The sequence below is a fragment of the Geotrypetes seraphini genome, chromosome 2 (genome assembly GCF_902459505.1).
Source record: "Geotrypetes seraphini chromosome 2, aGeoSer1.1, whole genome shotgun sequence".
Classification (NCBI taxonomy): Eukaryota; Metazoa; Chordata; class Amphibia; order Gymnophiona; family Dermophiidae; genus Geotrypetes; species Geotrypetes seraphini.
The window spans coordinates 379,617,854-379,634,473 of NC_047085.1; the positions used below are offsets into that span (position 1 = coordinate 379,617,854).

Below are 16,620 nucleotides of genomic sequence, written 5' to 3' on the forward strand. Positions count from 1 at the left end.
CTAGTCCATTTTTGGGAGTAGCATTGACGAGTAGCAGGCTTCCTGGAAGCCTCCAAGACATCCCTCACCGCCTGGGAAAACTAGTGCGGAGTTACGTTGAGAGGAACCAAGCTGTCAGGTGGAGAGACTGCAGGTTGGGATGAAGCAGAGACCCCTGATGCTGAGTAAGCAGTGAAGGAAACACCGGAAGTAGGTACAGTTCCCTGCTGCTGAGTTGAAGTAGAAGGGAGAACCAAGGTTGCCTGGGCCACCGAGGAGCTATCAGAATCATGGTGGCATGTTCGGACTTCAGTTTGACTAGAGTCTTTTGAATGAGAGGGAATGGCGGAAATGCATACAAAAAGCGATTCCCCCAATCCAGCAGAAAAGCATCTGCCTCGAGGCGATGAGGAGCGTAGATCCTGGAGCAAAACTGAGGCAGCTTGAAATTGTGGGGAGCCGCAAAGAGGTCTATCTGAGGCGTTCCCCACTGAGCAAAGATCTGATGAAGGGGCTTGGAGTGGAGTGTCCATTTGTGAGGCTGGAGAAGACGACTCAGTTTGTCCGCCAAGACATTGTCCCTCCCCTGAATGTAGACAGCTTTGAGGAAGGTGTTGTGGCGAACCGCCCAATCCCAGACTTTGAGAGCTTCCTGGCAGAGGGAGACCGAGCCCGTGCCCCCTTGCTTGTTGACATAATACATGGCAACCTGATTGTCAGTTCGAATGAGGACCACCATGTCATGAAGCAGATGTTGAAAAGCTTGAAGAGCATTGAAGATGGCTCTGAGCTCCAGAAGATTGATTTGATGGAGTCGGTCCGCACAGGTCCAGAATCCCTGAGTGCGAAGCCCATCCAGATGCACTCCCCAGGCATAGGTCGAGGAATCGGTTGTGAGAATCTTCTGGTGGGGAGGAGAATGAAACAGCAAACCTCTGGATAGATTCGAAGAGGTCATCCACCAGAGCAGAGACTGCCGAAGAGCAGGAGTGACTGTGATGTGTCGAGTCAACGGATCCGACACCTGAGTCCACTGAGATGCCAGGGTCCACTGAGGAATTCTGAGGTGGAGTCTGGCAAACGGCGTCACATGAACTGTAGAGGCCATGTGGCCCAGGAGGACCATCATGTGTCTCGCTGAGATGGTCTGGCGAGAAGACACAGACTGGCAGAGATGAAGAAGAGCATTCATGCGCTGAGAAGGAAGGAATGCTCTGAGACGTACGGTATCCAGGACAGCCCCGATGAAGGGAAGAGACTGGGTCGGCTGTAGATGAGACTTGGGAAAGTTGATCTCGAATCCCAAACTCTGCAGGAACAGAATTGTTGACAGGGTCGCTGAGAGGACCCCCGAGGTCGAGGGAGCCTTGATCAGCCAGTCGTCGAGGTAGGGGAATACCTGAAGACCTTGGTTCCGGAGGGCCGCGGCCACCACCACCAGACATTTGGTGAAGACTCTGGGGGACGAAGACAGGCCGAATGGAAGCACTCGATAATGCAGATGGAGATGTCCCACCCGAAATCTGAGGAACTTACGAGAGGCAGGATGAATGGGAATATGAGTGTAGGCCTCCTTGAGATCCAGAGAGCATAACCAGTCGTTCCGCTCGAGGAGGGGGTAGAGAGAAGCAAGTGTCAGCATGCGAAACCTCTCTTTGACTAGGAATTTGTTGAGGACCCTGAGGTCCAAAATGGGTCGCAGGTCGCCCGTCTTCTTCGGAACAAGGAAGTACCGGGAGTAAAACCCCTGGTTCAGTCGGTCCGTCGGAACCGGCTCCATGGCACGAAGCCAGAGCAAAGCCTGAGCTTCCTGAAGAAGGGCGGTCTGAGTCAAGTTGAAAGGATACTCTCTTGGAGGGTGGTCCGGAGGGACCCGATGGAAATGAAGAGAGTATCCTTCCTTGATGATATGAAGGACCCAGAGGTCGGTTGTTATGGCCTCCCAGCGATGATAAAAATGATGGAGGCGTCCTCCGATGGGAAAAACAGGGGGAGGCAGAACGAGGTTGGTTATGCCCTCGACGAGACAGTCAAAAAGGCTGAGTGGTCTTAGGGACAGCAGGCGACTGAGACTTAGGCTGACCCTTCTGGGGAGGCTGACGCTTCGCCGGTTGCCTCGCAGGTGGAGTTTGCCTCGGCTGATAACGCCTCTGATAAATCAACGGCGGACGAGAAGGTCGAGACTGCTGAGGCTTAGGCTTCGGCCGAAGGATAGATTGGAAGGACTTTTCGTGGTCAGACAACTTCTTCGTGACAGTCTCGATGGATTCGTCAAAAAGATCCGCCCCAGCACACGGGACGTTCGCCAGGCAGTCCTGAAGATTCGGGTCCATATCAATGGTCCGCAACCAGGCCAACCGGCGCATCGCCACCGAGCAAGCCGCCGCTCGAGCTGAGAGCTCGAACACATCATAGGCAGATTGCATTAACTGAAGCCGAAGTTGGGACAGCGAAGCAACCACTTCCTCAAACTCAAACCTAGCCTGGGACTCGATGTACGGTGTGAACTTCCGAAGCACAGGTAGAAAAAATTCCAAGTAGGCTGCAAAGTGGAAATTGTAATTCAGGACTCGAGACGCCATCATCGAATTCTGATAGATGCGTTGACCAAACTTATCCATGGTTCTGCCCTCGCGGCCCGGAGGCACTGAAGCATAGACCTGGCCAGGATGAGACCGCTTGAGCGAGGATTCGACCAGGAGGGACTGGTGAGAAAGCTGAGGACCCTCGAAGCCTTTATGATGCACCGTGCGGTACCGCGCATCCAATTTACCAGGGACCGCAGGGATAGAGTAAGGAGACTCGAAGCACCGCATGAAGGTCTGGTCGAGGAGCTTGTGCAGGGGAAGCCGCAAGGACTCTGCCGGAGGACGAGGCAAGTGCATGGTATCGAGGTACTCCTTGGAATATCGAGACCCAGCATCGAGAGTAATGTCCATGTCATCTGCCATCTGCCTGAGGAAAGATGAAAAGGACAGTTGGTCCGCCATCGCCGGTCTGCGAGACGGACTAGAAGAAGAAGAGGCTTCAGGCTCCAGAGAGGCCTGCGAGCAACAGGACGAGTAGAAAACCTCGGGGTTCTCGAACTCCGGCCCCGGAGGAGGAGACCCAGTCGAAGCAGCATACCCCAACCGAGGCAATTTCTTCTGAGGCGAGACGGTCGAGTGCCGAGAGGAATGCTTCGAAGAATGTCTGGATCGATGCCTGGAAGGGGATCGAGTCCGTCTGTGAGAAACTGGGTCAGACGCCTCCAAGGAGCAGATCGGACTCGATGCCGTCGATCGCAGAGGCGGAAGAGTCGGTGCCTCTCCTGATGCCGCCCAAGCTTGATAGGGGGTTCGGAAGAACTCGTCCTGCTTCCTGCTATGCCCAGGACTGGGTGGCCCCGAAGGTGGACGCCACACTGAGTCATGGGGCAGAGTAATCGGTTCCAAGGAAGGCAGGTCACTAAATGAGGCTTTCCTCGAGGGGATGGACTCCAAGGGAGGCATATCACTAAGGGAGGCCCTCCTCGAGGGAATCGGTTCCAAAGGAGGCACAGCACTAACGGAGGACCTCCTCGAGGATCCGGACACCGCTCGCTGCTCCTCCTCGCCGAGCAACGAGGTCGTGCGGCAAGGAGGAGGAGGAGGGGGGCGGTCCGCCCCTCGAAGCCGAAGCTGGGAGGTCACCCTGGATGGTGGCAATCAGTCGAGGACCCATGGTATGCATGAGCTCCACGAACTGAGCCTCCAGAAGGGACCGCAACGAAGCCGATATGGAGGGATCCGCACCAAAAGGGGGCCCTTCCGCACGGTCTCCGCGCTCCTTCGGTGCTGCGTGCTTCTGCTTGCCAGTCTTCGGCACCTTGAGCACCACCGGTGGAACTGAAGGGGTCGATACCTGCTCCGAGGAGACGGAGGAAGGCACTGGCGCCGAAGCCGGGGCCTAAACCGGTGTGAACGAAGCCGGTTTCAGGAGGCCCGAAGCAGCCGGGGAGGCAGAGGGCTTCGCCGAAGGAGTTGAAGCACCCGTCGATGTCGAAGCTGCAGGGTCCGATGAAGCTTCCATCTTGAACATGGACTCCCACAATAGACAGCGGCGCTTAAACGCTCTCGCCGTCAGAGTGGAGCAAGGCCGGCACGATTTCAGGAAGTGATCCGGTCCCAGACACTGTAAGCAGCGTCGATGAGGGTCCGTGAGCGAAATTGCGCGCTGGCACTTGCTACATTTTTTGAAACCGGTAATCGGCCGGGACATAGGCCGGAAAAGCTCCGCCGCAAGGTCGAAGGTGCGGGGCCCCAGCCTCGCAGCCGACCCAGTATCGGACGGAAATTTTTTTTTTTTTTTTTTAAAAAGAAATCAAAGAAAGAAATAAATGCACAGGAGAGCCAAAAGAACTCAACCCGCGGCAAAATAGAAGGCAAAAAAAGAGATTCAATGGGCGCAAATTGAAGATAGACTTCTCAGCTCCGCGGAAGAAAAAGAACTGAGGAGACACGCCCGGACCATCGGGCGGGAAGGCACTGGCGCATGCGCGGTGCGGGCATCTCGAAACTTCTGAGTTTCTTCAAGCAAGACATGCTTGCAAGATGTCCGTATCGGGGCTCTGTCGGATGACATCACCCACTAGTGAGAATACCTGCCTGCTTGTCCTGGGATAAAAGACTGGTTTGCTCACGTGAAGGGTATGTTGTAAAGCTGTACAGAAATCAATTGACTAGCTGTTCTGGCAACCACAGGAGCAAACAATTCATCTTGGCCAAGAAGGGAACATTTGCTATAAAATTCCATATGAGCAAGAAAAATTGATTAATGCACTATATTGGGAGAATATCGATTGTTTCTAATAGTTGAATTTGCTAGCTGGGAGTGTTTTAGGGATTATTTTTTCCCCCTCGAGTCATCTGCTACTTTATAAGAGTAAATTGCCTTTATTTTCAGATTTTGAGACAGCTGCGTAGTAGCTCACTGTCTCAGTGAGATATTAAAAAAGATTAAATTCATTCCACTATTGAACTGTCTTTAACCTAACTCAGGGGTGTCCAATGTCGGTCCTCGAGGGCCGCAGTCCAGTCGGGTTTTCAGGATTTCCCCAATGAATATACATTGAAAGCAGTGCATGCAAATAGATCTCATGCATATTCATTGGGGAAATCCTGAAAACCCGACTGGACTGCGGCCCTCGAGGACCGACATTGGACACCCCTGACCTAACTGAAAGCCAAATTTTTAGACATTAACTTTTAGTAATGAATCATCTGAATGTCCAACTGTTTGAACTGGACACATTCATTTATTTTCAATATGTCAAAATCGGTCATTAGTAGTTTTCCATTAAAATATGCAGAAAGATTCATATTTAACTTTGTATCACAGTGCCAACTTTTGTTCATTAATGGATTCATTGAAATATATAATCTACCCAGCATGCTTAAACTTTTGCACATAGCTATCAGAAGTTGACTTACAGTGGTAGGTGAACTTCCAACCTTTGTAGACTTAAATCTGCTTTGGTTGTCAGGATGCATAAGTAAGATCTGCTTACGACTGAAGCAATATACCTGAAAATCTCTTGTACATATACAATATGAATATCTTGACAACTCAAACTGACTGAATTCCAATGAATGAAGGCAATCTTTCATTTGATTGTTGTCAGGAAGGCCTCTAGATCTCGTGAAACCTGCCCCAGAGATGCACCAGCTAATCAAGTGCAGGATAGTTACAGTGAGTATATAAGAGAAATATTTACATGAACAGTCTCATGCACATTTTTATCATGCATACTGACAGTATCCTGAATATCAGACTGGTTGGCGTTCCCCCAGAACAGGCTTGAAAACCACTACTCATTCTCAAGCCACATCTTAGCACGAAAGATTAAGTAAAACTTGTATGGGGATAAAAAATATGCATGGAAGGAACAATCCCAGAGTGAAGCTTGTTGGAACATGTTTGCAGAATCCAGCCCATAGCAAAGCTCTGGAAAGGAGCATCCTAAGTTCCATCATCACATTCCTAGCCACGAACATGAAGGTGGCAAAATAAAGTCCATAAAAAGAGTTCTGAAGTTTGTGAAGAGCGGCCTGGAAATTGTACACTAGAAAGAACAGCTACATCAACAAAGAAAAGCTGGATACATTCTCTGAAGAAGCAGTAGAGAGTGAACTAGAAAACAAGAGCAGAGCAATGTGATTGCAGTCCTGTCAGTATAATAGCACTCTAGACAGATTTCTTAGTAGCCATGCTCCTTTTACAGCTAAAATTATCAGACACTTGCAATGGATGACTAATCCAATCTGTATTACTACTTCATGAACATAGGTAACCAAATTACAAAAAGAATGTTACACCTCGACTATTAGACTAATAGTTTCTAGTGCATGAAATGAATGATTAAAAAAAAATCAAGAGACTAGAGTCACACTTATCCTGCCAATGAATTCTGCCAACAGCCTTTGATCAGACTAAGAAAAGCAATTTACCTTACCTTATTCAACATAACCATAGGAAATTGGAAGACTGGGAGTCCAAGTGGCAGATGAAATTTAATGTGGAAAAATGCAAAGTGATGCATATTGGGAAGAATAACTCAAATCACACTTACCGGATGCTAGGTCCACCTTGGGGGTTGGTTAGTGCCCAAGAAAGGGATCTGGGTGTCATTGTAGACAATATGATTAAATCTTCCACCCAATGTGCAGTGGAGGCCAAAAAAGCAAACAAAATGCTAGAAATTATTTTAAAAAAGGGATAGTTAAGATGATTAAAGTTATTATAATGCCTCTGTATTGCTTCATGGTGTGACCTCACCTGGAATATTGGGCTCAATTTTGATCTCCTTATCTCAAGAAAGATATAGCAGCACTAGAAAAGGTTCAAAGAAGAGCGACCAAGATGATGAAGGGGATGGAAGTCCTCTCGTATGAGGAAAGACTAAAGCGGTTAGGGCAAACTTCAACTTGGAAAAGAGACGGCTAAGGGGAAATATGATTGAAGTCTACAAAATCCTGAGTGGAGTAGACAGGTACAAGTGGATCGATTTTTCACTCCATCAAAAATTACAAAGACTAGAGGACACTTGATGAAACTGCAGGGAAATACTTTTAAAACCAATAGGAAGAAATATTTTTTTGCTCAGAGAATAGTTAGGCTCTGGAATGCTTTGCCAGAGGTTGTGCAAAAGCGGATAGCGTAGCTAGTTTTAAGAAAGGTTTGGGCAAATTCCTGGAGGAAAAGTCCATAATCCGTTATTAAGACATGGGGGAAATCTCTGCTTGCCCTGGATCGGTAGAATGGAATGTTGCTACTCTTTGGGTTTTGGCCAGGTACTAGTGACCTGGATTGGCCACCATGAGAACAGGCTACTGGGCTTGATGGACCATTGGGCTGACCCAGTAAAGCTATTCTTATGTTCTTATTAGAACAGCTGGTGTAAAGAGAAAGAAAATTAGCACTGAACCCTTAGCCTGATGCTAAGTTTTTTGCTCCACAAAATACTATAACTGTTAAATCACTCATATATATAAAAAAAACAATGTTTGCTATTTATACCTCTAAAATTAAGAGGAAATTACTGAATTCCAATATGAGCTTTAAATAAGTGTGTACAAATTCCAACAAGTTGAAAACTAAAACTTAAGATTTTCATTTATAGAAATTAAAATACAATTGAACCTCTGGTTGCTGGGTTTAACTGAACTTCAGATCCTAGAGAAAGAAATCGCTATTGTTAAGCCATATCACTGCTATGCCATATAGCAAGATTGGTTAAGCAAATACCGTAGTGACCTCTAGTTTCAAGCCTGATCAAAGAAGCTCTGACACTACTTTGAAATTTCTGCATTGTGCCAGGACAAAGTCACAGTTTGCTAAATACCTGAGACATTTTTAGACTGAACAGTGAGGGTGGCTTTTGCTATGCTATTAACTCAAGATCAGCAGGGTGGTGGTAAACAGATCAATGCCTGCATATCTCCTGGCTCCTCCTCTACTCTGCTCTCAGATTGTCCTGACACTAGCAATAACTGACACAATGATCAAAGCCAATATTCAGAAGCAAAACCATCTGGCTAAGTGCCATTGAATGCTAGCTCTTTAATCGCCAGCACAATTTAACCTGGGAAAAGCCTCTCCTGCCCAGTAAACCTGTTTTGAGTAGCAACCTATGTTATCACTAGAAACAAGGAAATACCATCACTTTCCTGAGTGTCAATCTCACTACAGTCAATCTTGTTCCAGCAGTTGGTAATGGAACCCCCGCGGGATGGGGTCATACTGGACTTAGTGTTTACAAACAGGGAAAGTGTTTTTGATGTTACAGTGGGTGATCATCTGGCATGGTACAGTTTAATATTAAGATGGGTATAGAGAGGGCTCATTCAAAAGCAAAGGTTCTAGACTTTAAAAAAACTAACTTTGTTTGGATGGGAGTTTACATCATGGAATTATTGTCTGGATGGGAACATCTGGAAGGAGTGGAAATGCGATTGGCAAAACTGAAAAGAGCGATTGTAAAGGCAACAAACCTTTTTGTGAGACAAGTAAGTAAAAGTAAGATGAAAAGAAGGCCGCTTTGGTTCTCAAAAGTAGTAGCTGAGAAGGTAAGGAATAAGCGGTTAGCTTTCATAAATTACAAAAGATTGCAGAAAGAGGAAGACAGGCAAAAATATCTGGAAAAGTTATGAGTCATGTAGTCAGGAAAGCAAAGATGCAAATGGAAGAAAAAAAATAGCTGATATAGTAAAATGGGGAGACAAGACTTTAGATATACAGTGGAACCTTGGTTTACGAGCATAATTCGTTCCAGAAGCATGCTCGTAAACCAAATTACTCATATATCAAAGCGAGTTTCCCCATAGAAAGTAAGAGAAACTCGCTTGATTCGCAGATGCTCAAGGCCCAGCCCAGCCAAGAGGGAGGATCTTCGGGCACCGGCATATCCTGTGCATTGGTGCTGGTGCCAAATTGGGGTAAGGGATGCTGTTTGGGTGCTCGGCTGGGGATGCAGGATCACAAGGGGGGGATACCAGATCACAAGGGGGGTGGGGGGGTGGCGGGGCAACAAATCAAGCGAGTTTCCATTCATTCATATAGGGAAACTCGCTTTGATATACGAGCAATTTGGTTTACGAGCATACTTCTGGAACGAATTATGCTGGTAAACCAAGGTTCCACTGTATAACTCCATAGCCAATTACAAATGAGCAAGATTCTGCAACTGCTGTTTATTACTGTACCTATCTTATATGATAAGTGATGCTTCACAATTACATGAATGTGACCCCCTAAAACCTTTAAAATCCAAAAAAAGAAGGTACTCACTTTTGATGGAATGATTAATATAAGGTCACAAGTAATTTAGGGGGTAATTTTATAACTCTACACATTAAAATATTTTCACACAGGCAAATTTTCAAGATTAAAGCATGCATACAGTATGCTTCTGCTTTGAAAATGACTCCAGGGAAAATATGCACTTACATTTACACCTGATCTTTTGGTATGCACACATTTCCTGGTTTATTTTACAAACATGTTTTATAAAGTATTTGCACAATCTACAACCCTTTCACATTCTCACCTCTCCAGGGAATATTTCTTTTCAGTTAAGGTAAACATGTGACACACAGGTTAGAAACATATTGTGCAGGTATATCTATAAAAGCTACTTCTGCATGTAAAACATCACCTGTGGAAATACCTTTTAAAAATTACTCTCCCTGTCAGAAACATTTTAGAACACAAATGCACAGATTACAACAATTAGGATTTCTACACAACATATTTGTTTACAAAGGTAAATTCAGAAAAGAAAATAGGCATAATTTGGCTGTGAATGGTTCAATAAATAAAGTAAAAATGGTCGCTATGTACATTTGACATTTGGAAGTTTTCTTAACCAAAATAAGTGCTACTATTTTGAACTATAAAACGAACAAACAGCTAATTTAATACACAGAATGAAAGCTTTTACATTTTACATCAAATGTAACTTCAAGACACTAAAAAAAACAAAAAAACTCACAAAACTTAGGCTGTGAAACAAACTCTGCATTGAACAGCAATAAATCACAAACCTTTCAATTTCTGGCATTGAATGTAAAATAAAGTAACAGTATACTACAGATTTATGTTAAATACAATTCTATGTTCAAACACTGAAATTAGCAATATAACACCAAAACCTAACAGGATCCCAGCATTCTGCAAAAGAAAATATCCCCAACGGCTGCAGCCATGATCACTAGCATCATTATGCAACATCTCAGGCATCTAAAGGAAATAAAAAAGAAATTAAGCTGACAGAGATATTTCACAGCAAAACATGCCACTTTGGATGACTCAGCAACACCAGTTTTCATTTTAGTCAGGCCACTGATACAAAATTATTAAGATTAAAGAGCTGAAATAATGGAAACCTCTACTAATAAGTGCTAAATATACATCCATTAAACACAATCAATTATGGAGACACACCCTACCTTCAGTCACTCAGCCTCTATACCTATTACAGTAGCCTCTCAGTTAACCGGCACCCATGAGGATTGGTAGATGTTACTTACTATAACAGGTGTTATCCAGGGAAAGCAGGTTAGATATTCTCACACATGGGTGACATCACTGACGAGTTCCGGTACTTACACTTGAAGAGTGAATATCAACTTTAAAGTTTAGAAAGTTCACGATCAGCCCGCACCATGCATACTGCGAGTGCCTTCCCGCCTGACGGAGGCACGCGGTCCCTCAGTTAAGATAAGCCAGCTAAGAAGCCAACCAGGAGAGGTGGGTGGGTTGTGAGAATATCTGCCTGCTGTCCATGGATAACACCCATTACAGTAAGTAACTGTGTTTTATCCAAGGAGAAGCAGGCAGCATATTCTCACACATGGGTGACCTCCAAGCTAACCAGAATGGTATGGTGGGTGTGTTGGCTTTAGGAAAATTAATTTTGTAATACAGACTGGCCAAAATGCACATCCTGTCTAGAGAAAAACTCCAGATAATAATACAAGGTGAATGTATGAACTGAGGACCAAGTGGCAGCTTTACAGATTTCCTCAAAAGGAGTAGATCTAAGGAAAGCTACAGAAGCTGCCATAGCTCAGTCTTTGTGAGCTGTGACACGACTCTCCAGGTGCAGTCCAGTCTGAGCATAGCAGAACGATATACAGGCAGCTACCCAATTGGAAATCGTTCTCTTGGAAACAGGATGCCCCAACTTGTTAGGATCAAATGAGACAAAGAGTTGAGGAGAAGTACGGTGTGGCTTTGTCTTGTCAATGTAATAGGCCAAAGCATGTTTACAGTCCAGAGTATGCAATTTTGTTTCTTTTGCATGAGAATGAGGCTTAATGATAAAAAGCTGGAAGAACAATGGACTGATTGAGATGAAACTCCATCACAACTTTTGGAAGAAACTTGGGATGGGTTTGCAGAACCACTTTATCATGGTGAAAAACTGTGAAGAGTGGGTCTGCTACCAATGCTTGTAATTCACTGATTCTTCTGGCAGAAGTGAGTGAAATGAGAAAAACAACTTTCCAGGTGAGATACTTGAGGTGAGTCGTGGCCATTGGTTCAAATGGAGGCTTCATTAGTCTGGAAAGAACCACATTAAGGTCCCAAACAACTAGAGGAGGTTTGAGAGGTGGTTTCACATTGAAAAGTTCTTTCATATACCTGGAGACCAAAGGATGAGCAGTAAGAGGCTTTACCTGGACTGGCATGTGAAAAGCTGTAATAGCACTGTAATAGCAGATGGACTCTGATAGATGTAGATGAGACCAGTCAGACAGATGAAGAAGATAATCCAACACCAAGTCCACTGACAAGAAGTTGTATTGTGATGATGGAGACACCAGGAAGAATATCTAGTCCACTTTTGTTGATAACATTGTCGAGTGGTTGGTTTCCTGGAGGCGTCAATAATATTGCGTACAGGCTGAGAGAGACATAACTCAGGCGGATTCAGCCCGAAGAAAACCAAGCTGTCAGGTGTAATGAGTGCAGATTGGGATGGAGAAGAGATCCTTGAATCTGAGTAAGTAGAGTATGAAAAATATGCAGAGGTATTGGTTCCCTGGAGCTGAGTTGAAGTAGAAGGGAGAAGCAATGCTGCTTGGGCCACCAAAGAGCAATTCGAATCATGGTGGCTGACTCTTGAGTTTGAACAGAGTCTTTAATATGAGAGGAGTGGGCAGAAATGCATAAAAGAAATATGTTCGTCCAATCGAGAAGAAAAGCATCTGCATCCAGAAGGTGAGGAGAGTATAGTTTGGAGCAAAATTGGGCAACTTGTGATTGTGGGGAGCCGCAAATAAGTCCACTTGTGGAGTGCCCCATTGAAGAAAGATGGGATGAAGCGTTGCAGAGCTGAGAGTCTATTCACGAGGTTGAAGAATTCTGCTGAGGTTGTCTGCTAGGGAATTCTTCTCCCCTTGAATATAGACACTTTTAAGAAAAGGTTGAGATAGAGGAACTTCTTCGATGGCATTTAGAAGCAAGAGGGATTGAATCTCCTGAAGATGAAGAGAGGACTGTGCAGGGTCCGAAATAGTCTCTCTTGGAGGATAATTCGGAGGCAGGTTATGAAAACGGAAAGCATACCCTTGACGAATGATGTCTAGAATCCAGAGATCTGTAGTGATGAGCTCTCAATGATTTATGTAATGTTGAAGTTGCCCTCCGATCGGCTGAGGTAAAGGTTGGAGAATAGAAACTGTGGCTATGCTCCTGAGGAACATGTCAAAAAGGCTGTGTAGGCTTTTGTTAAGCAGCCTGTTTAGGGTGCTGACGTGGTTGCTGTTTTTGCTTCCTAGGTTGAGGAGGAGCAGGTCTTGCAGTAAACCTGTGCTGGTAAGAAGCAGCAGGCTTGATAGGATGAGGAGCTTGAGGCTTCTTCTTTGGTTTGACCAATGTGTCCCACCTGGTCTCATGTGTAGAGAGCTTCTGAGTGGCCGTGTCCATAGATGGTCCACAGGAGGAAGTTGTTCTTAATCTAAAACCTCCAGGAACTGCTTACTAAGCTTAGAATCTGCTTCCAGTGGAATGGAAAGGTCTTCAGACATTTGACGAAAAAATCTGGAAAAAGAAAACTTCTCAGAAAAAGAAGTAGGCCCTTGAGGAGAACGCTGAGTTGAATCTGAACCAGAAGAATACTCAGCCTCAGTAGAGAGTGGTTCCTGCTCAGTCTCCAAATAAGTTTGAATCCTGGATGGAATAGGGACGGTTCCGAAGCCATGAAGTGTCTGGTCTTGCGAGAGGCCTTCCAAGACCACACCAGATCACTACTCTAGATGTTTGCATCGAGGACAACTGGTGCTGTGGAGATGTAACAATTGACTCCTGTGTCGATCTCCGCACCGGTGGAGCATCCAAATGAGATGTGGTTGGTGTCGTGAGTTGCTCAAACTGGACCCGCACCGGAAGAGTCTGTGTCGACATGGGCATAAGCTGCGTCAGCACCTACATTTAGAAATGCTCACCCAATTCCTCCATAAACAGATTATCAATCTTTTGCTTGAGGGAGAGCACCGGTACCGCTGTCGAAGCACTCACCGAAATTGGGACTGGGCGCTTACGGGACTTCTTCTAGGTCGGCAGGACTTGGCTCATTGCTAATTTGGCCTGAGTCCCAGAAGGAGTAGGGGAAGGATTCTTAGCCGGCTTACTCACAAAATGATGGGTCACTGGAGGCAGGTCCGAAGACTCTGCCGGTGTTGTCTTGGTTGGTGCCGGTAACGATGTCGGCTCCCCTTCCTAGCGACACCGAACAATTGTTGCTGTTGAAGGTGGTTTTTTAAAGTTCTCTTCTGAAGGGAAGAATAGCGCGTGCAGGTCTCAGAGCGGTGCTCTGGCCCCAAACACTAGAAGCACCAGCGATATGGGTCAGTCATAGAGATGGGCTTAGCACAGAGACCACATTTCTTAAATCCCGTCAGCGGATGTTACATCGATGGGAACACCACCTCGGCCAAATTAATACCGGTGGCCAAGGTGGACAAACAGGCTCTGCCAGGCCAGAAACCTCAAGGGATAAAGTAAAAAAGGATTTTTTTTTTTTAACCAAAGATAAAGAAAAGAAAAGTAAAGTAAAAAATAACATGCAAGTGACTAAAAAGTCTCAAATGCGAGAGCGGGAAGGCAAAAATGTTTTCAACGGCCACTGAAACGCATCTTCTTAGCTCCGCAGAAACTAAGAAACTGAGGGACCGCGCACCTATATCAGGCATGAAGGCACTTGCGCAGGCTGATCGAGAACTTTCTAAACTTTAAAGTTGCGATTCACTCTTCAAGTGTCTGTGTGTGAGAATATGCTAGGAATAAATGTAATTTCTGGTTGCTTGAGAGTTACTATTAAAAATAGACCTAATACTATATACCCCATACCATAACCTCAGTAAATAAAAGCAAAAACAAACAAAAAAAACCACTTATGAGCCCAGCATCCATCTTCTCTCCCGTGTCCTTCACCCTGCAGGTTCAGCATTCATGTCCTTTCCACCTTCCCCAACCACACATTTGGTCCACCTCTTACCACCCCCCACCCCCATCTGTCCTCCCTTTCTCTGCACAGCTCTGACCTCTGATGAATCCCCCATCTTACATTGTAGAGCTGGAATTTTGTACCTGTGGCTCTCCTAAAGCAGCAACGGCAGTCAGTCAGCAGTGGCAGCACTGTAAACAGGCTGCTCGCAGCCAGCCTCGGTAGGGCCTTTTCTCTGCCGCATCAGACCTTGCCCCCTGTGATTTTTTCCTATTACCCAAATGAAATTACGACTAAAAGAGCGCCATTTTAAACACGATTGAAGAGATCCAATTCGCCGATGGTCCTCAAGGCACTCACCCAAGATGACTTCCATATATGCATGGACTCAAGGGAAAAATGCTTGGATCGCTGTATACATTCTGAAGGAGACTACTTTAAAGGAGACGATGAAAACTAGGAGTTTCGGTAAGCAATTTTTTTTACAATTGAATTCCCCGAACTTTTGGGTAGCACCTTGTACATTTAACTGCGAGCAACTAAAATATATCACTTTCCCACATAGTCCCCATGCACCATGATGCATTTGTTGCTTATTTCACAAGCTTCTGCAGAAAAGTTGTTTTTTGGCTGCTCCTGAAGCCTGAAGCTTTCTTTACTTCATCATCAGAGGTGAATCTGTGACCTCGCGTCTCCTTCAGTGGATCGAAGATGTGGTAATCGCTAGGTGCCAGATCTGTGCTGTAAAGAGGATGTGGAAGACATTCGAACTCAAGCTGTTGAACTGTCTCTTCTGTCACTGCTGCTGTACGAGGATGTACATTGTCATAGTGCAGCAAGACTGTTTTGGACAACATTCCTCTTCTTTTGCTGCGAATTGCAGGTTTAAGTTCATTGTGCAGCAACGCACAGTAATTTTCACTGTTCACCCGAGAGCTTTGAAATGCGCCAGAATATGCCCCTTCGATGTCCCAAAAGATTAACATGATTTTCCGAGAGGAGGGCTGACATTTAAATTTCTTCTTTGCTAGAGAAAACCGGTGTCTCCACTCCATACTTTGTCTTTTGCTCTCTGGGTCGCAGTGATGCACCCATGTCTCGTCGCCAATGACAGTTCTCTTCAGAATACTTTGATCTTTCTCAACAAGTCCCAGGAATTGGATCACAACCTCAGCACGCTGTTGCTTTTGCAGATTAGTGTTGCCCGATTCGAATCGATCCACCTCGGTGAATAGATTAACTTTAAAAAAAAAATTGGACTTGCCAATTCAGTGACTCCTGACTCCAGGCATACCTCCGGACCTCTTACGTAGCAGCAGTGGCTTGACAGATGCAGCGCAGTAAACAGACTTCTCTTGGCCTGTCCTGCTGGGGCCTTACCTCTGCCATGTCACTGATGACGCAGCAGAGATGAGCCCTGGCGGGCAGGCTGCGACAAGACTGTTCACCACACTACCTTAGCAAAGCTAGTCACCGCCACATTGCTGCTACTTTAGGAGGCTGGAAGGGGGTTGTCAGTCAGGAGGTGCTGCACAGAGGAATAGGAGGGATGGAAAGCTGCTGTACAGGGGATAGGAAGGAGGGATGAAAACCTGCTGCACGTAGATGTGCGGGGGAAGAAGACTAGGGAGAGAGGAAGACTAGGTGGTTATGGGTTGGAGAAGAGGAAGGGAGAGATGCAACAAAAGTAGAAAGGAGTGAAAGGGAGATATCCTGCATATGGTGGAGGGTAGGGAGATATGCATAAAGAAGAGAGAGGGAGAAATGGACATAGGATAGAGGGCAGGGAGAGAAGGTGCATGGGGAGAAAGAAATAGTGTACATGATAATGGAGGAGAGGAAGGGAGAGATGTTGCATGAAGGGGAATAGAGAGCTTTGATCCAGGGCACAAAGCAGGGAGGGAGAGAGAGATGGTAGACAGTGGGAAAGAAATATAAATGTTGTATATGGCAGTGGAAGGGAAGGTACAGAGATGGAAGATGGATGGTGAGCACGGTGAAAGAAGAAAATGTCAAATGGGCAGGAGACCCTGGCGAGCGAGATAATAAAAGACAAACAGAAACCAGAGCTTAGGATTAACATGATTTGAATAATAAAAAGACCAGACAATAAAGGTAGAAATAAATCTTTTTTTTTCCATTTTGTGATTATGTGTCAGATTTTAAATGTG

The 16,620-nt window shown here is 45.5% G+C and overlaps 1 protein-coding gene across 1 annotated transcript in view; it reads right to left on the reverse strand.

Annotated features, from left to right (window-relative positions):
- Window positions 1-9,142: 9,142 nt before the first annotated feature.
- The window catches only part of SLC39A6 (solute carrier family 39 member 6), a 100,648-nt gene continuing 93,170 nt past the window's right edge, over window positions 9,143-16,620 (reverse strand). The window contains exon 9 of the mRNA XM_033930654.1: window positions 9,143-10,236. Within this exon, the coding sequence (XP_033786545.1) occupies window positions 10,084-10,236 (153 nt within the window). The 3' untranslated portion in view covers window positions 9,143-10,083. The remainder of the gene's footprint in view (window positions 10,237-16,620) is intronic.